This window comes from Lytechinus variegatus, chromosome 1, assembly GCF_018143015.1.
Source record: "Lytechinus variegatus isolate NC3 chromosome 1, Lvar_3.0, whole genome shotgun sequence".
In the NCBI taxonomy this organism is placed as follows: Eukaryota; Metazoa; Echinodermata; class Echinoidea; order Temnopleuroida; family Toxopneustidae; genus Lytechinus; species Lytechinus variegatus.
In genome coordinates this window covers 43,436,563-43,458,721 of record NC_054740.1, presented here as the reverse complement: position 1 = coordinate 43,458,721, position 22,159 = coordinate 43,436,563, and the positions used below count along the sequence as shown (strand labels likewise).

General features: G+C 36.8%; 1 protein-coding gene across 2 annotated transcripts in view; it reads right to left on the bottom strand.

Moving 5' to 3' along the window:
* Window positions 1-4,732: 4,732 nt before the first annotated feature.
* The window catches only part of LOC121414776 (TM2 domain-containing protein DDB_G0277895-like), a 33,904-nt gene continuing 16,477 nt past the window's right edge, over window positions 4,733-22,159 (bottom strand). The window contains exons 2-7 of one of the 2 annotated variants that reach the window (XM_041607836.1): window positions 13,777-13,840; window positions 12,569-12,684; window positions 10,549-10,641; window positions 9,715-9,777; window positions 7,281-7,370; window positions 4,733-7,061 (exon numbers count right to left, since the gene is read on the bottom strand). In XM_041607836.1, coding sequence (XP_041463770.1) covers window positions 6,777-7,061; window positions 7,281-7,370; window positions 9,715-9,777; window positions 10,549-10,641; window positions 12,569-12,684; window positions 13,777-13,840 — 711 coding nt within the window. In that variant the 3' untranslated portion in view covers window positions 4,733-6,776. The remainder of the gene's footprint in view (window positions 7,062-7,280; window positions 7,371-9,714; window positions 9,778-10,548; window positions 10,642-12,568; window positions 12,685-13,776; window positions 13,841-22,159) is intronic. The other variant, XM_041607841.1, reaches the window with a different exon arrangement.

Below are 22,159 nucleotides of genomic sequence, written 5' to 3'. Positions count from 1 at the left end.
CCTATGGGCATTTTCACGGTAACTGACATTACAGGGCACAATTTTACACACTTTTCATTGTGTGTATGATTGTCTCTAAAACAACAAATGATGTGAGTTTGCTTAAAAGCAGGTCCAACAGAGAGGAACTTTAACCGTATGTACACTGGTTGCTTGTTGATTGATTGATTGGTTTATTGATTGATTGACAATTGTATAACTTCACACATTTGTATACTTTCTCCCATACGTGTACTGTATCAAAGCAATACCTTTGATCCAGCTGAGGCATGGCGGCTTGTCATTGTTCAAAACCCACCTTCACCCGACAAAGGAAATTATAATTGGTATAGTGTCGAAAATCTGACGGTCAATCGGCTAGGGGTTGCCCTAGCCACTTACCCGTCTCTGTGGTCTAGTGGTTAAGGCACCGGCGTTCAAAGCTGGGGGCCCGGGTTCGATTCCCGGCAGAGACATTTTTTCGGCATCACCAATTTTTCCAAAGGGTAGATAGCTCTGGGGAACCTTGATTAAAGCTACGCCTACCATTGTTCCCTTCATCCATTTCTTTACAATATTTAAATAGAAGAGTTGCCAAAGTATATATATATATATTACCAAATTTATTAGTTTTTATTACCCAATTTGGACAGATTTTAACCAGTAGTTGGGTGGAAAGTATGTTGCCCAGTGATGGCTAAAATTGGGCTAATTGGACTCATTGAATATAAATAAAACTGAAAAGATATTTAAAAAAACAAGAACCGGATCAAATATCATATCGATGTATGATGAAGGATTAACTCCACTCAACTTTGCACTTCAACAAGAAAAACACACGAGAGTTTGCAACACCTGCAGGTAGACGGAAACTGGTCTACAGACACAGACCCTGATTGAAACTTTGATCAACAAGTGTGTCTCCACGCAAAGACTTGCACATACAGAACTTGCTGTTTCAATTCGGCGAGAGGACCTTCAGTGGGGGGTTCTTATTTTTATTTGGCAACCAGTCAAATTTGACTATTTTCGTCATCAGTTTTCTTTGAAAAAAATGAGTAAAGTAAAATTCAAATATTTATTTCTTTTTCATTTCTTTTTTTTTCTTTTTTCTTTTCTGTCTTTCTTTTCAGTACACATGGCATGGGTAGGCTGCAATTCAGACCCTTTACTCGAGTGAAGGGTTTGCACAGCGGATAAGAAGGAATTGGCGTTGGTCTGTCAGGAACGCGGATGTAAATCCACAGAACATTATGTGGTAACCGTTAGGGAGAGACACGCAAGCACCGCATGGAAAATTACTGTAGATCGTTGAATCATAGATTGTGTAATGTAATCATAAAATTTATATACTTGTAACCTAACTTCATGCCATGTATTGCATGATACCTGATACACCCGGTATCAGGTATCATAACCCAAGAGATACTTGGGTTTTTTCTACCCCTTCGCCTGTACAGCATGTAGCCGTATGGATTGACACATAACTGTAATTTTCAAAGTTCTATTTTCTATAGTGCATACAGTCGGTGGACATAAAATTGTCTTATTAATGACTGTTTGTGGGTTTTTCTGGAATTTGCAATATCATATACATTTTAACATGCTTAAGTTTCGGGGAACGCTTTGGAGCTGCCATCTGGTGGGAAGGGTCATATTCGTTGGGATTGCCATGTCGGGTTGTGCCCCTGCCACTATGCCTATGAAAGTAATATGCATAGTGGCATAGTTTGGCATGGTGGTCCTGGTGGGTGTGGCTTCTCTTACTGGATGGCTGCTCTAGGGTGTTTTTTGTACATTGACGTCTTAATTATCATTCTTTGGAGGTGGAGTCAATTTAATTTATTCACTTAATGTATTCATGTATCCACTTAATAGCTCCTGGTACCTGTCTGCATGCTTGAGAACCCACCTAAGATTGCATTGTTCCACTGTGTTGACACTTTGTTTCATACAATGGGTCAGTGGTTGGTGTCGTGTTCTGGGTGCTCAAGCATGCAGACAGGCTATATTTGTGTATATCTATTTCATTGATATATTTATACTACATGATTTATTTATAGTTTGTGAATGATTTTTTTTAATGCACTTTTTGTCAAGAAGAGTTTGAGGACAATTTTTGTGTTTTTATACATGACAATAAAATGAATTGAATTGAATATAGCCATGATGAAAGTTTGAGTGTAAGATAAAGTATCCAATCAGATACTTTGCAAAGTTGAATGAAGCATTACCCAAGGAAAAGTTTATTTTAATCAATAGAGAAAAATTAAGCATACGGTGTAACATTGGAAATTTAATCAAGATTGGATGAACAATAAAACAAAAGTTATGACTATTTAAATTTGCGTTTAATTTTTCACAAATTAGCTATGTGCACGACTCAGTGATATGCAAATGAGAGAGTTGATGATAATCACTCACCATTTCTTTTGTTTTGTATTTACATCATACAATAATTCATTTTTTTTCATTGGACAATAAGTACTCACTTAAACGAACCACAAAATGTTAAAACAATGTCAATTCCACTTTTTTCAGGGAGGAATAAAACAATGTTTCACATGACAATGGAAAAAATAAAACATTTCATATTTCATCATGGTAAAATACAAAAGAAATAGTGAGCGGGTGATGTCATCAGTCCCCTCATTCGCATACCGACCAGGATTTATTTAAAAACCTCCATGTCTCAACGCACGTGAAGATTCACAAGTTCAAACTGTCTAGATAATCGTCAATTACCAGAAGTAAAGACCACTAAATCCTCCATTTTCGTACCTGATGTGATGATGTGCATATAGCTGTTTTTTTAATGAAATTACGCGAAACCTTAAACTGTCAAAAACTTTATTACATTACATCCGATTTTTTAAATGAAAGTTTCACTGTTTTGCTTGTTAGATTTTTATTTTTAAATAAACTTTTTGATGGAGTTAACTTGCCCTTTATTAAAGTGCATGAGGTATGCATCGAATGTTGAAAATAGCAGCGACTGGTAAATAAAAGTAAGGTGACCCGACATTCGCTCATTTCGTCTAAGATATATAGGGTTAGGACTAGGGTTGCAATAGGGTTTTATGTTAGGTTTAGGGTTACGTTTAGGATACGATGTTAAATCCAGTAAATCCAGGGTTGAAGTCGGTCATTCCATTAATGTGAGAAATTTGCAACGGAGGAATTGTCACCGGAGCAAACGTCATGGAGCCAAAGGGGAAATCAAATATATTGGAACACCCCCTCAAGTGTACAGGCCTCCCATGGGTTACGGTATCATCATAGCAGAATTTCCAAGCTCTGCATAGGTTATATTCCATCGAATTGATATAGATTGGGTCACGGCGCACTGTAAAAACTGTGGTGTTAAAACTGACACTATTTTAATTGGTGTTAATAGAGGACCACACCCTGAGGTGTTAAAATAACACCCTAGAGATTGAACATAACACCAAAGAGTGTAAATGTAACAACCATATGTGTTGTTATAACACCTATAAGTGTAAAACTAACACCACCAATTTAACACCGGTTTAAAATAACTTGTGTGGTCCTCTATGTTTTTCAGATTATATTAGATTTATTTCCAACAGAAATGACATAAATATTGATACAAATCATTTTTCTTACAATATAACAAATATTTACAATACATTAATGATAATCATGATATTTAACATATAAAGATAATGCGAAACATTTTGTAGACAAATTATGTACACCAGTTAACACCACAGTTTTTGCTGTGCGCCATGAAAGGATACTCAATCTGAGATACTGAACCACTAGGCCAAGATACATCCACAATCAATTTTACTTTCGATCCAGGATTTACCGAAGGGTGGGGACGCACCGTACAAAAAGAAAATGAAAAGCAAAGAAGTACTTTAAAGGACAAGTCCACCCCAACAAAAACTTGATTTGAATAGAAAGAGAAAAATTCAACGAGCATAACACTGAAAATTTCATCAAAATCGGATGTAAAATAAGAAAGTTATGACATTTTAAAGTTTCGCTTCATTTCACACAACAGTTATATGCACATCTCGGTCGGTATGTAAATGAGGGAACTGATGACATCACTCACTCACTATTTCTTTTTTATTTTATTATATGAAATATAAAATATTTTGATTTTCTCGTCATTGTCATGTGAAATGAAGTTTCATTCCTCTCTGAACTCGTGGAATTCCATTATTTCAACATTTTGTGCTTCAGGCAATGAGGTCCTAATCGTCAAATTCGTAAAAATTGAAATATTGTATAATTCAAACAATAAAACACAAAAGAAATAGTGAGTGACATCATCGACTCTCTCATTTGAATGCAACTGGCTCGTTCATATAACTATTTTGTTAAAAATAAACGAAACTTTGAAATGTCATAATTTTCTTATTTTACATCCGATTTTGATGAAATTTTCAGCATTGTGCTCGTCTGATTTTTCTCTATTGATTCAAATCAACATTTTTTTTTAGGTGGACTTGACCTTTAAAACGGTGGGCATGCAACCCCCCCCCCCATCCGCGTCTGTCATTTATTTCCTTCCTCAAGACTAAAAAAATATTCTTGAGATAACTTCAGTACTGTGAACGGCAGCATCTTTTCCCCCCTTTTCGCCTTCATTTTTTCGAATAAGTAGCGCTTGTGACAACAAAATAATGAAAATAAGTATCAGTTTCTGCACTCGTTTCAATCACCAACACAAAGTAAAGTTCTCAATAAACATAATAATGGCAAAGCGTGCATATCAAAATTCAAACAAACCTCCAATTGGTCATAAGTGCATAATACATCATTTTATTCATACTAAGCTTACTCGTAAATCCACATACCAAATAAACATAGCTATTACTATATATATATAAAATATCTCTAGATTACACCAAGTAAAAATGAGGTAAAATGAGAAATATATGTATATGTTTTACCATAACAATGGTGCAGCAAGCATGCAGAATGAAATATCAATACAAGTAATCAGGAATGATGATATAAAAGGCATGAATTATAAAGAGTATTTACTCAATATGAGATTTTTTCATTCAAGGACGGTAAATTTACTGGAAATAATAGAATCATGTTTATGCCTTTAGCACGGCTGGCTCTGGGCATGCTCGAATTTTAAAACGATGGGGACAGAAGAAAAAAATATATATCTTGACAGTGAAAAAAGGTTAACACTCAAAATCTGTCATCAAGTTTTATGTACAAATAATTTTACGATTTTTATCCCAAATAATCTGATACTAAAGTGATAAAAATAAATGTAATAAGAATGCAAGAAGGTATTTCTTCATTCTCAATTAACAATTATAATTCTCTTTTGTTCGTATGTACATACACACCCATTATTAGGACGTTCTATACATTTCTAACACAAAATATTTAGTCATATATTTACAGATATAATAAAACATGTAGTAGGGTCCATGAAGATGAAAGTGCCAATTCAAATTCCGACATATTCGTCAGGCAACTACAATGTCAAGTGTTCAATAAAGGTTGAACATGTGGGTCGATGAATCGGTGCAGATTAAGAATTTCAGACTTTGGGCAGAGGATTTTCTTACTTTAGGGGTGTCAAGTCTTCACGTCAGAAAATAAATCACCGTTTTCTTTCATTTTTTTAAAACAACCTTGAAGAAATAAGTTTTCACAAAAAATGAGAGCCATTTTCATTATTACTGCTTAAAGGGGCAAAACAGGATTCATTTATACTGGTATCACAAGTGGAAAATTAATGGAAATTGGAAATTTCAAACAAAAAATACACTTTGCATAATTCACAATATCAGCCTGTCACAAATTAACACATGTTTCAATCATTACTTCACATTAAATCCAATAACAATGAGAACAAACACATAATCATAACTGAAAGAATTTTGGGTAGTTAAGACTTAAAATTACCGGCATGTATACCATCACATCGGGTTATCGCGTCGGGTCGGACAATCGCGTATATCCAAATATTCGAGAAGAGTGCCGGGTCTAGTTTACCCGATTATTCGAGAAAAGGGCACTTTAGATTCCCGACAAGTCGGGACCATTTTATCCAATACCACAACTTTAGACCAGAGGTATGTCTTAAACCCGAGTTTAGAATGGGGTCAAGTTGGGCTCAATGTTGTAAGTTGACTTTATGTATCGCTCAGGGTCTGGTCGTCAAACCAAGATGGTTTGATTCTCAAATTCATAAGGACTTTGAAAAGGGAGGTGCCTTCAGAGATTGAGAGTTTCCAGAAACATGACAAACGACTTTGTATTATTACTTAGGACGGCTATAAAAAAGAGTTGGACTATCCGTGAACTTCGTTGTGAATAATATCCAAGACAATAAAACTTCCAACATTTCGTCGCAAAAATATTCATGATATTGGCGATTTTTTAGTGAGATTTTTTGTATCATTGTGACCTTTCGGAGTTTCTGAAATAATGTTGTGTCTTCAGCTACTATACGGGAAACTGGTGGGTTTGAATCGCGGTCGAATACATACACATTACACAAGAGTTGGGTAGCTGGCGACTTTCGTTGCAAACTTTGCGACTAAAAAGATCGCGAATTTCACGACTGAAATTGCAAAGTTTGGAACGAAAATTTCAATTGTTGCAATTTTAGACATGAATCTTTGCAAACTTTGCGATTTTAAATCTTAAATTTTACGACTGGAATTACACACTTTGCAACGAAAATCGCAACCTTCGCGACCTACAGTTGCAAACGTTGCAACGAAATCGCGAACTTTAGTCGTGCGTGACCGTACTTCAGAGCCACCATAGGCAGGATAGGAATCTCTTTACTTTGTTGGGTAGGACTGGCCTTGTTGCTGTTGGGCTGGGTCTTGCTGGGAGTAACCTGGTGCCGGATCCGCTGGTTGGCCGGGCATCTGGCCCGCTGGAGGGTAACCTTGTTGCTGAGGCGGTGGCTGAGGGTACCCTTGTTGTGCTGGAGGGTACCCCTGCTGCGGTGGCGGGTATGCCTGCTGTCCGGGGGCGGCGGTGATGACTGTGGTGTTGCCTGCATATGTGGTGGTGGTAACTACCCCTGCTTGTACCCCTCCCGGTTGTATCACCACGACCCGCTGGACATTTCAAGAATTAAATAAAAATAATAGGTATTTGATTATTTCTCAGTGGCGAAGGGAAAAGGATATGGAGAGGGGACAGCACTTTATGGAGAAAAAGAAGGTTAGAGGGTGGTAAAGATAGCATCAGTTTTATTTCTCTTCCACACGTCGGGGACAAAATGAAAAGCGGGAAACACCCCTATCAGAAAACTATGTTATGAAGGAGAGATTTACCGATGCTCGAGCGGCTTCGATGTCTGCCACCTTGCCACGTCCTTCATGCAGTTCTTGGTACTGGGAGATAACACACAGCAAGCAGACAATCTAAGAAGCAAAAATAGAAGAAACAAAATGTTCCTTTATTCGTCTTTCCAATTTGTACTTTTACGATCTAGAAATGAAATTAAAAAGCATTGACCGGTATTCTGACATGTTCGAAGTCCGGTTTAACTTAGACCATGTCCTAATTCTGTGCTAAAATTATTTGAAGCCATAAATGTAAAAACTTTGTATGTGAGAGAAAACTGATAAAAGCTTTCATCCCCAGACACATTCGAGTGGCAGATGAGCTGGTACAGTACATTGAACCTGCACTGTTAGAAATGTATGTTACAACTGGCTATCCATAGTTAGACCACGACTAAGCTTGAGTTCAGAATACGGATCAAAGTTAGTCTGCTGTGCAAATCCTTCACTCGAGTTAAGGGTCTGAATGTGCAGCCTACTCATTTCTTGTGTATATAGTGAAAGCTCTCTGAAATAGCAAGTTTTGTATGTGCTAGTCTTTGCGTGGAGACACACTTGTTGGTCAATGTTTTAATCAGGGTCTGTGCCTGCAGACTAGATCAAAGAGTTTTAAATTTTCTGCTTTCTGTAAACACTCGTTGGCCCATATTCTGAATTCGGGTTTAAGTTAAAGGGGTACTCCGAGGTTAAAAATATAGAAACATCTGGGGAAAAGATAATTTATATAAAATCTGATATAGGAAATAAGGACTTTGTTGAATTTAAAAGAAAACATTTAACCACGCAAAGCGTCATGAATATTCATTAGTTGGGCTGATGAGTCATGCCTCACTTTTTTTGTGAAATCATATGCGACGAAGAAGTATGATGTCACACTTGTATAACTCCCTATTTCTATTTTATGACATACAGATTTTACTCAAAACCTTACTTTTATCAAGTCTATCCGTATTAGATGTTCTTTTCATTAGAAAGCAGGTAATAGATTGAGGTTTTCCCCAACATATATCACGTGAAACGAGTTTGTATTATCAATCATCTAGAACGAGCAAAGATAGATGTTTTAGGTTTTATTTTCAGGAACAAGAGGGGTGTATAATCACAGATCTTGGTCACATTGTCGATAAAAGGGTCTCCACAGCACTAATCATCTCCACATTCAACTCTCCTCTGTTCTTACTGTTTATCATTTTTTTTCACAAAATTGTATGTATCCTATCATTTGTCGAGGGAAGAGTTATATAAGGTCGAAGAAATAAGTATGTCGTGGAAATGACTTATAAGTCGAATGAACAAATTGGTATGTCGTTGAAATGAGTTATAAGTCGAAAGAACAAGTTAGTAAGTCGTGAGAACGAGTTATAAGTCGTGGGAACAAGTATCTTCATCCCAGGGTTTCCGACTTATTAATGCGTTTCTACGATGTATTACTCGCCGCTAGTGGGCCAATGGAAGGAGTTGGTAAGTCGATGGAACGAGTAAGTATGCCGTGGGAACGAGTTATTAATCGAGGGAACGAGTAAGTAAGTCGTGAGAATAGGTAAGTTAGTCGTGAGAACTAGTTATAGGTCGTGGGAACACGAAAGTCGTGAGAACGAGTAAGAAGTCGAGGAAACAAAGTAAGTTGTGTGAATGGGTTATAAGTCGGGGGGCATAGTATGTCGTGGGAGTGAGTAATAAGTCGGGAGATCGAAGAACATATTATGTCGTGGGAGTGAGTAATAAGTCGGGGGAAGAACATAGTATGTCGTGGGAGTGAGTAATAAATCGGGGGTAACAAGATAGTATGTCGTGGGGGTGAATGATAAGTCGGGGGTAACAAGATGGTATGTCGTGGGGGTGAGTAATGAGTCGGGGGGGAACAAGATAGTATGTCGTGGGAATGAGTAATAAGTCGGGGGAACAAGATGTCGTGTGAATGAGTTATGAAAAAAAAGAAGACATGTAGCCTCAGAGGCTCTGCTAACGAATATGATATTCTAACAATGATTTCAATCGATGACAGTGTAATGATTATTTATCAACATTAGAAGGAAAGTATTCCTTGAAACGATGGTAATTATGTTGCACTAGAGTGATGGGAGACTGATGGTAAAGTAAGTGTTAAGCGCTATAATAGGGTAATTAACTGTTATCATAATCATTATTATTGCTAAGATATTACACAGCAAAAACTGCGGTGTTAACCGGTGTACATAGAGGACCATACCAGTTATTTTACACCGGTTTTAAATTGGTGGTGTTTGTTTTAAACCTATAGGTGTTATTAAAACACCTATAGTTGTTACATTTACACTCTTTGGTGTTATGTTCAATCTCTAGGGTGTTATTTTAACACCTCAGGGTGTGGTCCTCTATTAACACCAATTGGTGTCAGTTTTAACACGACAGTTTTTACAGTGTATGAAGACCAAGGAATTACGTTCATAGACAGGAATCCGAGCCAGACAACGAAGTCTATGATGAGAAGGATGGCAAAGAATCCCTGAAATATTGAAAAAAGGGTGAAATATTGATTAATGGAAATAATAGATATATGACAAATTGTAATCCAGAAGGGTATTTATAATATTTACATTCCAAGCTGTCTGCATGTCGTGTTTCTCCCACACTTGTTGATGATTACAACTAATATATCAATCGTTATGATAATTGTGATAAAAATATTGAATGATTTATAATCATAATAATAAAAATAATAATAATACTTATAAAATGTATTTACCCATGATAGCCAATTTAGTTAGGAAACTGCTGAACCAGCAGGCCCTGCATAACAATGATATTTTCACCCTTCTCCCACCTAAATGCTGAGCGCCCAGCAAGGAGGCTGCAGGTCCCTTTGACAAGTGTTTGGTATGACTTGGCCAGGGATTGAACCCACGAACTTCCATTCACGAGGCAAACGCTCTACCACTGAGCCACCAGGTCCGGCAATGATAATAATGATAATAAGAGTAATCAACACAATAAAAAGGATCATTATTATTAATACTAACTGTAAGGGGAATTGTTTTCCCCTCTCCTATTTCTTATATTCCCCCTAAAGTCTAGACTAGGTTCTTCGTCTGTTTGACGATATAAACATAATTTTCTCCGTAATCATGCTAATGTCGAATGAAACTTACATTGCCGTTCTTTGCAGCTTTCATAGAGTTTCCCTTTTATCAATTGTACTTTTATCGCTGGTCATAGTCTTAACTCGCACCCCCCCCCCCCCCTCCCCCTTGCAATTTGTATAGGAATGTGGTATTACCAGTACAGCAAGCCAGATAATCCAGCTAATTAGTTGAAAGAAGAGAAGTAGTCCGAGGAGAATTATGTAGGGTAGTAGCAGTACCTTGTTATCCTGCGTAACATGAAAGAAAAATAATATGAGAATGTTCCTTTTCGGTATAAAAGAAATACATCAGAAACTTGGTTCATTTATTGTTATTTATAATTGTCATTTTTTTGTCTTTTATTCGTTTTCATATTTATCATTTCTATTCATCATTTGACAATAGTTTGATTATTTCTTTAACTAATTTTAGTATTATACTTATTTACTTATTTATCTATTCTTAGGGAGCAATTTGTGACCAAAAACTGCGGTTCCCGTCTACAGAAACGGTCGTCAATGCATGTAACATGGTCGAATTTTGCATTTTCTAAAATCTGATCCAAAAAGGAAAAGTAAGAATCCCTCCAGACCTCTCACTCATAAATCATACATAAAGATGAAAAATAGAGACTCTACTTAAAATAAGTAATCGATATGCGATTATGACATGATTGCTTTACAACATATACTTCCATCTTCATCATGTACGTGCAGCATCTTCATAACAAAATGGAAAACTTGAAACATTCGTTAAGCTTTTTTTTTCTCAATCCAGAATGGAAAGAAAATATATTATGCATTTTGTTTGTTTTTCTTATATCTTTCACTTATTCATTGCAGTTTTACATGTGAAATTTTTAGTTAACTTCCTCTTTTGAGAAGTATCCTTGAACGGTGAAATTGGGTAATAAAATGGATGGTTTCTTTACATGTTTAATAAAATAATGAATGAACACGCCAATTTTATTTTCCCTATTTGTAATCAAATCCTGCTTTCCATGAAATGCTTTCCAGGAAGCACATGCAGTGTGTCGCTTGTTGAAGAGAGTGCACTGACCCACTGGGATTACACATTACGTCCTCAACTCAACCATTTTCAACCACCCCCCATTTGATTTCAACCATATTTATTCATATTATTTTTTTTAATCATTTAATACGGCGATTTCCCTTGCCTATGAAACAGAATGTCTTGCAAGCGGAAAAAGTAGTATCAATAATTCACATTTAAAATTGTGTGTGTGTATACCATTGTTCTGGGATGAGGGGTATATAGGGGTGGTAAAGATGTAGTTTCTCATATAAGCCCCAGTACACTGCCATTCCGAGATAAACACAATGTCCATGCTCGTAAGCAACAAAAAATACCTGAAAATGCTGATTACCAAGGCTAGAGTGAAAAGTTTATTTTTAAAAATGCAAATATCAGGAAAATGTGTTTCATTTTCATGCAACCCTATCATGAAAAGTAAATGCTAGAGCCAATTATTGGGGTACAAAAAAATAGGGTACTCATATTAAAGTAACTTCCCTGTAATGACAGTGAACCCCCCCCCCCCCCCCTTCAGAGCATTCCTTGTTAGCCATGCATAATTTCACAATCACTAGATGAGTCCCAATACTAGTACTAATTACCTTAGCAGTTAGCTTTCAGGAAGCCTGAAAGCTACCATCCCACACAGCAAAAACTGTGGTGTTAATTGGTGTACATAGAGGACCACACCAGTTATTTTACACCGGTGTTAAATTGGTGGTGTTAGTTTTACACCTATATGTGTTATTACAACACCTTTGGTTGTTACATTTACACTCTTTGGTGTTATGTTCAATCTCTAGGGTATTATTTTAACACCTCAGTGTGTGTTCCTCTATTAACACCAATTGGTGTCAGTTTTTAAAACCACAGTTTTTACAGTGTGTTTTTGCAATTACGTAAATATCACTCGTCATAAGTACAAATGCGAAAGTAGTCAACCATCATTATTCGTAAACTTTCAATAATAAACAACAATAATTAACGCCTTCATTTGGCAGTTGGCGACCCCCCACTCCTCTCCGCTACTCTAGTGCAAAGTATTATGCATTCAAAACGACAAAAATGTTTGTGATCAAAATCATATATTAAACGAAAATTCTAGTTGTTGTTTGCTAATTTTTTTAAATCACAATTTACCTTGGTAACTCCGATCAGGAGAAGTATGCAGGCGACGAAGAGGAGAGAGAGGATAAGAAAATTGATGATGTATCCGGCGTAGATGGCGCCATAATTCAATCCAAACGGGTTGAAAGCTGTTGGGAAGATTAAAAGAGAATGGTAAACTTCTCTGAGAAACTATATACACATGTATATAATAAAATGTATTGAAGATAATGAAAGGACGAGAGCGAATCGGAGATTAGACCAGAGCAAATTGCATTTTAGAAAGCAGTTTCTGTCAGATTATTATGGTAATGAAAATAAAAAATTATTTAAACCCACCTCACATCTCATGGTTTCTCAATCCGGGTTGAAAATATCAATAAACATTTGAAAAGGCCTAAAACATTGACAAAAATTATAAACATGTTGAAAAAGCCTAAAACATGGACATAAATTAATTTGACTTCAAGTGAGCAAATCGGATAATACCATTTGAAATCAAACTTTATTATGACCATCGATATAAAAAAATTGATTGTGCTACCACACGCACAACCTTGGTGCTACAGATAAAGTACCAGTACTCCATGGCACAATGACAGTATATCTGGAGCCATACCAGATATAACAGCATGCACACGCAAGAGAAGAAAGTGTGGAAATTTGTGCACGCCTGAGCTGTTGGAGTATTTTTTAGTGTTTCCGGTGTCCTCGGAAGAGTCTTTTTCTTTTATATTGATAATAACCGTGGTAAGAATTCAACTGAAATAAAAAAAAAATCAATAAATTACATTAATTTGTCAATGCCGGCCCGTGCCCCCCTTTTGAGAGGCACAATAAAAAAAATCGTAACGTAAAAATGGAGTTAAAAGAGAAGTGTGCCCCCCCCCCTTTGAAAGTGAAGACCTTTTTCTTTAAAAAAAATGTCCTTATTTTTAGGGGTGAAAACCTTTTTTTTCTTTTTTTTTTGCTTGTCAAATTTTTCCTTGAGAAAAAGTGCCCCCCTCCTTGGAAAATCGTGGATCCACCCATGTTTTTAATGCCATATGACACATACAAATAATTACGCGGCACATATTCGTAAACATTATACAAACCAACAAAGACAAGAGAAATTAAGATAAGGGGAGGGGAATGTCATTTTAAGAAATGTCATGGAACTATTATGGTTATCGAGGTGGGGGTAAGGGTTGAAATAACAAAATAAACATACTTAGTCTGAATGTGAATGAGTAATTTACCTTGGATTAGCTTGATACTAAGATACTGTTTTATCCACCATCCTAGGTACACAGCGCTGTATATCTAACAAAGAAATTAATGAAAAAATGATATTATTATATGAATTGTCAAATGCAATTATACTTGCTTACAGAGCGCCTAACACACAAGAGAGCGAAGTTGACTCAGTCGGTCTGCCCGTCGAACCAAAGATCGTGGGTTAGAGTCCACCCCGGGCGGATGACTGTATATAGCCAGTGCGTTGCGTGTAAACGTCTCTCCCCTGTTTCATAGATGCAGGCTATGTTACAGTGATAAACACTCTGTCCCTCGGAAAGGACGTTAATGGAGGTCCCGTGTAGAAGAGAATCACCACCTTTGCCCGTGAAGAACCCACTTCACTATTCGAATGAGAGTAGGGGGAAACCCCGGTGTAGTGGTCCACCTGCATTACCCCCAACCAGTTATATCGGGAGGAGAGACCTGCGGGTCACAGTTCTGTGTGCGCGCCCTTCTAGCCGACCCAGATTGGCTGGCTCCTCCAATGCGCCTTTGAATGTCTTTTACAGTTATTTGGCGCTATACAAAATGCCATGCATCATCATCATCATCAACACTTACTTTAACAGATGTCTCTAACAGGTCTATAAGCGCTCTGCAATGATGCAGCTTGATTACCCTGGTTTGGACAGAGTAGCTGCTTTATAAGGAATAAACTCCTACCATGGACCTACCAGGTACCCATTCACCTCAAATGGGTGCAGCACAATGCGTATAAATTTCTTGCTGAAGGAAAACAGGCCATGACTGGGATCGAACCCACGTCCCTCAGATTGAACGACTAGCGCCATAACCACGAGACGACTGTATTCGTTGTGAAGATTCCCCCCCCCCCCCGGGTCAAAAATACGTAAAATAGTACGTCTCATTTGATTTTTATTCCACATTTGCAGACAAAATGCACAATGTGTAGAGGTGTTGAGGTGTAGAGGTGTTGTGGCTAAGTGGATAAGTCTCCTGACTTTCAAACCCCACCGCAGAACTAGCGTCCTTTGGCAAGGCGTTTAGCTCCATTTGCCACTCTCCACCCAGGTGTTGTAAATGGGTACCCAGTAGGAAGAATTTCTTGAATGCTCGAGCGTCCGATCAAGATAATGCGAGCGCAAAGCGCGAGCTGAACATTTTTTTGCATTCCGACTTGAATACTGGGCATTCTAAGCACCTTTTAAAAGCGTGAACAGAAAAGGGAAGGGAATGAACAGAAAACGTGGAGTTGTGACCCAGTGGATTAGTCTCCGGACTTTGAAACAGAAGGTCGTGGGTTCGAATCCCAACCATGGCGTTATTTCCTTCAGCAAGAAACTGATCCACAATGTGCTGCACTCAACCCAGGTGAGGAAAATGGGCACCTGGCAGGAATTTATTCCTTGAAACGCAGCGCGCGTAACAGCTGCACTGCTAAAGCCAGGGTAATTATGCTGCTATACTGTAGAGCGCTTAGAGACTTCTGACAAAGTAAGTATTAAGCGCTATATAAGCAAGTATAATTATTAAGGGGGATGACTATACACTTGATGTGAGCCCGAAGCGCGAGTCGAAACAAAATTCGACATCTCACGTTTTGTAAATCAGGAAAAGGATGGATAATTGGATAGATGGATAATATTCCTACATTGATAATAATATTTGGTAATCTGATCTGACACTGGCACAAGATTCGTATTATAATTTATTATAATATCAATAAGAGCGCAATGAGCGAGCTAAAGATATTTGATTTTCCGATCTAAATAAAAAGAATTTAAGCGCAGTTACGAATTGGATATGGATCGCGCTTAATAAATGATGCGAGTGCGAAGCTCAAGTTTATATTTTTTATCATTACATATATTTTGAGTTGCGACCGGGACATTTTAATGACATTTTTGTCTTCATTTGACTATGATGTCTATCTTCCTAAGCGAGAAATGAAACTTGTCGATATTCCATTCTGAAAAAAAAGGACAATGATTATTAGGAAATCATGAAAATATTATCATATTACTTATTAATCTAATAAGCCAAATGAGGGCGCGACATCGATATTAAGGTCAGATAACTGGACATTTTATAATCATGAATAGGATGCATTGGTTGATATATTTTTAACAAAAATAATGCGAGCCGAAAATTTTGATAAACTGTCATGAATGAGGAATTTAAAATACTTAGTTACAATTGACACAGGTATATATAACTCCCCAATCAAAATGCAAGCGAGCATTTTTAGCTGATATTATTCGCAATCAGACCATCCTAAAAAAGGGATATTTTTCAAAAAAAATATGGAATAAACCTACACAAAGAGAATAGTTATTTGACATATCAAATAATGCTAGCGCGCAGAGCGAGCGGAAAATGTTTATATTTAGACCATAAAATATAGTTATTTTACAGAAAGCTATAAAATCTATTTGGAAATCAAACAAATTGAAAACTTAATGTCCGAGAAATTTTGTGTATATTTACTTCAAAACTTGATATTTTAAGCTCAATATAAGTCTATTGAGCAATTTATGTATCTCGTAGATTAGGCAATGCGAGAACAAAGCGTGAGCGAAAATTTAACATAGTGACATGAAATCGTCCACTACCCTCCCATCTTATTTAATTCACTCGTCTTTCTCCTCTTGTTTTTCCTCTTTATTTTCTCTTCTCTTTTCCCTTCTGGTTCTTTCTGGTTCTTTTCCCTCTATTTCCATTTTTTTTCTTTTTTGCTCGTTCCAAATATTGGGAAGGGGGGGCATTTGATATCAAATGCCCCCTCCCTTTCCAAAAAGTGAGGGGACGCGTCGCCCCTGTTTACCTGGGATGTCCACCAATGTATGCAATTTGATTTGAAATCAAAGAAAATGCTATATAGTCTTTGTAGTCGAAGAAAACCCAAATAACACCCCTAAATTCATTTAAAAAAATATATGAACGATAATTTTTATGGAGTATTCGCAAGTTGTCCAATTGTCCTAGTCCTTTAATTTACCACTCGTGACGTTGTCCTAAACGTCTCCGGTTCTGTCCTAATACCATCTGCATGCTGTCCGCACCGAACGCCGACAAATTTATTTAGATAATCTTGTCCTGGGACAGTCCCAGGAATGTCCTACGACAATACGCAGACAGTCCTGGTCGTGTCCTATGACAAGATCATTTGTATAATCTTTTACGGAATTTGGTTGCGGACAGCATGCCGAAATGACAAAAGTAGCTTCCGCAACCCGTCCTGGTCTTGTCCGCGCCCCAGTGGAAAACCGCCTAATACCCCTTTTCCACTAGGGCCAGGACAGCGTCAGGACAAGGCGCGGAATGTCATAATTGCAATCCGCGACCCTTCCGCAACCTGTCCGGACATTCCTGGGAGTGTCCGCAAGCTGTCCTAAACCCTTCCCCGCGTGCGGGAAATCAAAATTTGTCCGCATCCAAATTTTGGTCGAGATGTGTATTAATTTGTGGACAAATTATAAGAAAGTAATGTTATAAAGAGAGCCCCGACTTTGCTATGAACATCTGCAGTCTTTTTAAAGTTACCTTAGTTGAAAAAAATCAAGATCCGAGATAATTTATTATTATGTATAAAAATGCACAAAATCTACTTTCAAAAATTGAATACTACATTACACCGACAAACACACTTTTCTTTAGCCTACATATTTCAACAATCAAATAATGCGAGCGCGAAGCGCTAGCTGAACATTTTTTACATTCAGACCTAAATACTCGGCATTCTAAGCACCTTTCAAAAGCATGAACAGAATAGGGGCATGACTATTCACTTGATGTGAGCGCGAACCGAAACGAAATTCTACATCTCATGTTTTGTAAATCAGGAAAAGGATGGATAATTGAATAAATAGATATTATTCCTACATTAATAATTTGATAATCTGATCTAAAACTGGCAAAAGATTCGTATCTAAATAAACATGCGTGCGTGTGTTTAGATTCGGACCTAGAATCTGGACATTCTAATTACATTCATTATTATAATATCAATAATAAGAGCGCGATGAGCGAGCTAAAGATATTTGATTTTCCGATCTTAAAAAATAAAAATAAGCGCAGTTACGAATTGGATACGGATTGCGCTTAATAAATGATGCGAGTGCGAAGCTCAAGTTTATGTTTTTATCATTACATGTATTTTGAGTTGCGACCGGGACATTTTATGTTTTCATATGACTATGATGAGTATCTTCCTAAGCGAGAGATGAAACTTGTTGATATTCCATTCTGAAAAAAAAGGACAATGACTATAAGGAAATCATGAAAATATTATCATATTACTTGTTATCCTAATAAGCCCAATGAGGGCGCGAAATTTATATTAAGGTCAGATAACTGGAAATTTTGTAATCATGAATAGGATGCATGGGTTGATATATTTTTAACAAAATATGCGAGCGCAAATTGCGAGCCGAAAATTATAATAAACTGTCATGAAAGATGAATTTATAATAATTTGTAACAATTGATACAGGTATACATAACTCCCCAATTAAAATGCTAGCGCGCAGCTTTAGCTGATACTATTCACAATCAGACCAGCCTGTAAAGGGATATTTATCAAAAAATATGGAATACACGAAGAGAATAGTTATTTGACAAAAATAATGCTAGCGCGCAGCGCGAGTGGAAAATTTTCATGTTTAGATCATAAAATATACTTATTTTACAGAAAACTATAAAATCTATTTGTAAATCAAACAAATTGAAAACTTGATGTCCGAGAAATGTTTTGTATATTTAACTTCAAAGCTTGATATTTTAAGCTCAATATAAGTCTAATGAGTAAGTTATGTATCTCATAAATTTAGGCAATGCGAGCACAAAGCGTGTGCGAAAATTTAACATGAAAATCCCTCCCCCCTCATCTTATTTAATTCACTCGTCTTTCTCCTCTTGTTTTTCCTCTTCATTTTCTGTTGGTTCTTTTCCCCTCTTTCCATTTTTCCTTTTTCGCTTGTTCCAAAACGTGGGGAGGTGGATTATTTTTTATCAAATGCCTCCTTCTAAAAAGTGAGGAGACGCGTCGCCCCTGTCCCCTGGGATTTCTACCAACATGACCAATGCATGCAATTTGATTTGAAATAAAAGAAAATCCATAGTCTTTGCAGACGAAAAAACAAAATAACACCCCTAAATTCATTAATTATTCATTCATTATATATGAACGATAATTTTCATGGAGTATTAGCAAGTTGTCCCATTGTCCTAGTCCTTATAATAAAATTTACCACTCGTGACGTTGTCCTAAATGTCTCCGGTTCTGTCCTATTACGATCTGCATGCTGTCCGCACCGAACGCCGACAAATTGATTTAGATAATCTTGTCCTGGGACAGTCCCAGGAATGTCCTACGACAATACGCAGACAGTCTTGGTCGTGTCCTAGGACAAGATCATTTGCATAATCTTTTACGGAATTTGGTTGCGGACAGCATGCCGAAATGACAATAGTTGCTTCCGCAACCCTTCCTGGTCTTGTCCGCGCCCTAGTGGAAAACAGCCTTAAAAGAGGATGTTTTCATGACATTAGTTATCAGTTATCTGATGGCTATACCACAAACTCACCTATCATAAAGATTGATATCCATAGATTATATCTTTTTACAAATTGGTTTAGCATGATTAGTGATACCGAATAAAAATTTCTTACATTTCCTGGAATTGATCGGGATTTATCACATTTAGAGCCGAGGTTAACAACAACATTTAAGGAGAGCAAGGAGATTTAATCCACGATATTGAATCCTTTTCGTAAAACCCGTTATCTATATCGAATTCCAGTAAATGAAAAAATAGCATTTAGTATATCAATAAAACTTTGATTGAGTCAATACTATCATAATAAGCCTTCATATTTCACACTCTGACATTGTATATAGTATATATGTTTTTCTTTCACAGATGTATTCTTGTTGGGTTTTTTTCTACACTTTCATAACTGTGATACACGCCTTTAATCAGTTATAATTAACTTCCCTTTTTGTATAATGAACCACTCTACATTTCCATGGAAACATCTAGTTCCATGGAAACATCTAGTTGCACTCAACTCAATGCCATGACACAATAGCAGACTATCAAAATGCTCTGTCTTTCACGTCGAGTGTAGCTTTCTAATTACAGTAGTATGATGATTATCGATGAAGGTGATGGAGTAAGTGCATGCACTCTTACCAGACGAACTAAACCCCTCAAAAAAAGTTCCGCAACTCAAGTTTGAGTGCTAATAAATTTCTTTGTGTGCCATCATCATATGTAAAAGTGGTATCATTGGAAAGTATGATTATTCCTCTTTACGATCATGTGCCATTTGTAATGCTAGTGTTATCATGGAATACACAGACATGATAAATATGCAGCAATGTAAAAAATGAAATGTTGCAAAATTCGTTGCCATGTCATGTTTGAGTTCTGCAACTCAAACTGCAAGTTTGAGTGCTAATAAATTTCTTAATGTGCCATCATCATATGTAAAAGTGATATCTTTAGAAAGCATGATTATTCTTCTTTACAATCATGTGTCATTTGTAATGCTAGTGTTATCATGAAATACACAGACATGATAATACGCAGCAATGTTAGACATGAAATGTTGCAAAATGCATCGTTTGCAATAGCGAATTTCCAATTGTTTCGAGGATGGACCGAGTGCATTCACTGTCACCTGCATGGTGGAAATTCTATAGAAATGGAGACTCTTGTTGGAAATCAATGCATTTTGCAACTTTTCACTTCTGACTTTTCTCGATGTTCAGGGTGATTGCATATTCCATGATTACATAAACACAGCAAATGGCATGTCATTGTAAAGAAGAATAATTCAGCTTTCCAATGATACCAGTTTCACCTTTTATACTTCATTAACCAAAAAGATATCATCCCCCAAAACTGAGTTGCAAAACTTTTTTTGAGGGGTTTATATAGATGGGGTCGTCAACCATTGCGGCTGGCTATAACTATTAATTTCTGCATAGTCTAATTTTATAAACCACCCTGCTCCTGTACTTACACAGATTTAAAAAAAATTGCAATAGTTGTCTAGTGGTTACGACTCTTGTCTTTCAATCGGAGGGACGTGGCCACGCTTGGGATCGAATCCAATCCATGGCGTGTTTTCCGTCAGCAAGATATTTACCCATATCGTGCTGCACTCGATCCAGGTGAGTGGGAATGGGTATCCGGTAGGAAAAAATTCCTCGAATGCTCGAGCGCCCGATCAAGGTAGCCTTACTAAAGCCGGGATAATAATAACATTATCGTGTTAACAGGCCCCACTGGGAGAACATTTTTCAGAACTGGCTCCCCTAAGTAAAATATGGCATTATATCCGAGTCATTTTCTCAATAGAAGCTGTGACAACACACCTTATCTTCGGGGTAGTGCTCCATTATGTATTCAATATATGAATATATATATATGTATATATATATATATATATATATATATATATATATATATATATATATATATATATATATATATATATATATATATATATATATACATATATACATGGGCGGAAATCCCAGGGGGGACAGGGCGGACGTGTCCCCCCTACTCAAAATAGTAGGGGGACACAATATCAATTTCCTTCCTACTATAGGCGGATCCAATGGGATCTATTGGCGGAGCAAAAAAAGAAAAAGTGAAAGAAAGAAAAAAAAGGAAAAGAGAGGAGAAAAAAGAGAAGGAGTAAGACGTGTGCCTAATAAAAAAAATAAAATGAGGGGAAAAAAAGAATCTTTCGTGCCACTATATAAAATTTTCGCTCGCGCTCCGCGCTCGCACTGTTAGGTGATTCATATAACTTGTTCAATATTTAGCTTAAAATATCAAGTTTGGAAGTCAATATTCAAAACATTTTCACCACGGAAATCAAACTTTCATTAGTTTGTGTGATTTACAAATTGATTTTTATAAAGTGCTCTGTACAAATGTCAGTTTTATGGTCTGAATATTAACATATCTGCTCGTGCTACGCGCTCGCAAATTTTGATTTATCAGGTACCAGTTATTTTCGTGTATGCCATAAAATTTTCAAAAAACCCTTTTCAGGCCTGATTGTCAAAACGTAACAGCTAGCGCTGCAGATAGTCATCATGTTCTTGATGACTGTCCTAAGGATGTCCCGGTCTATGTCAAAACTCAAAGTAATAATGACGAAAAATATCAGCTCTTTATTAAGTGCAATCCATACCCACCTCACCATTTTCCTACAAAGTGCTTGAAATATATTGAGCTGAATTTGACCCTTTTTAGTTCGAAATATCTTTTTAGTTATGTTCGTGCTTCGCACTCGTTTTGATTTCCATGATGAAAGATGTATTTAGAATGCCTAGATTCTTGGATTAAATCTGAAATA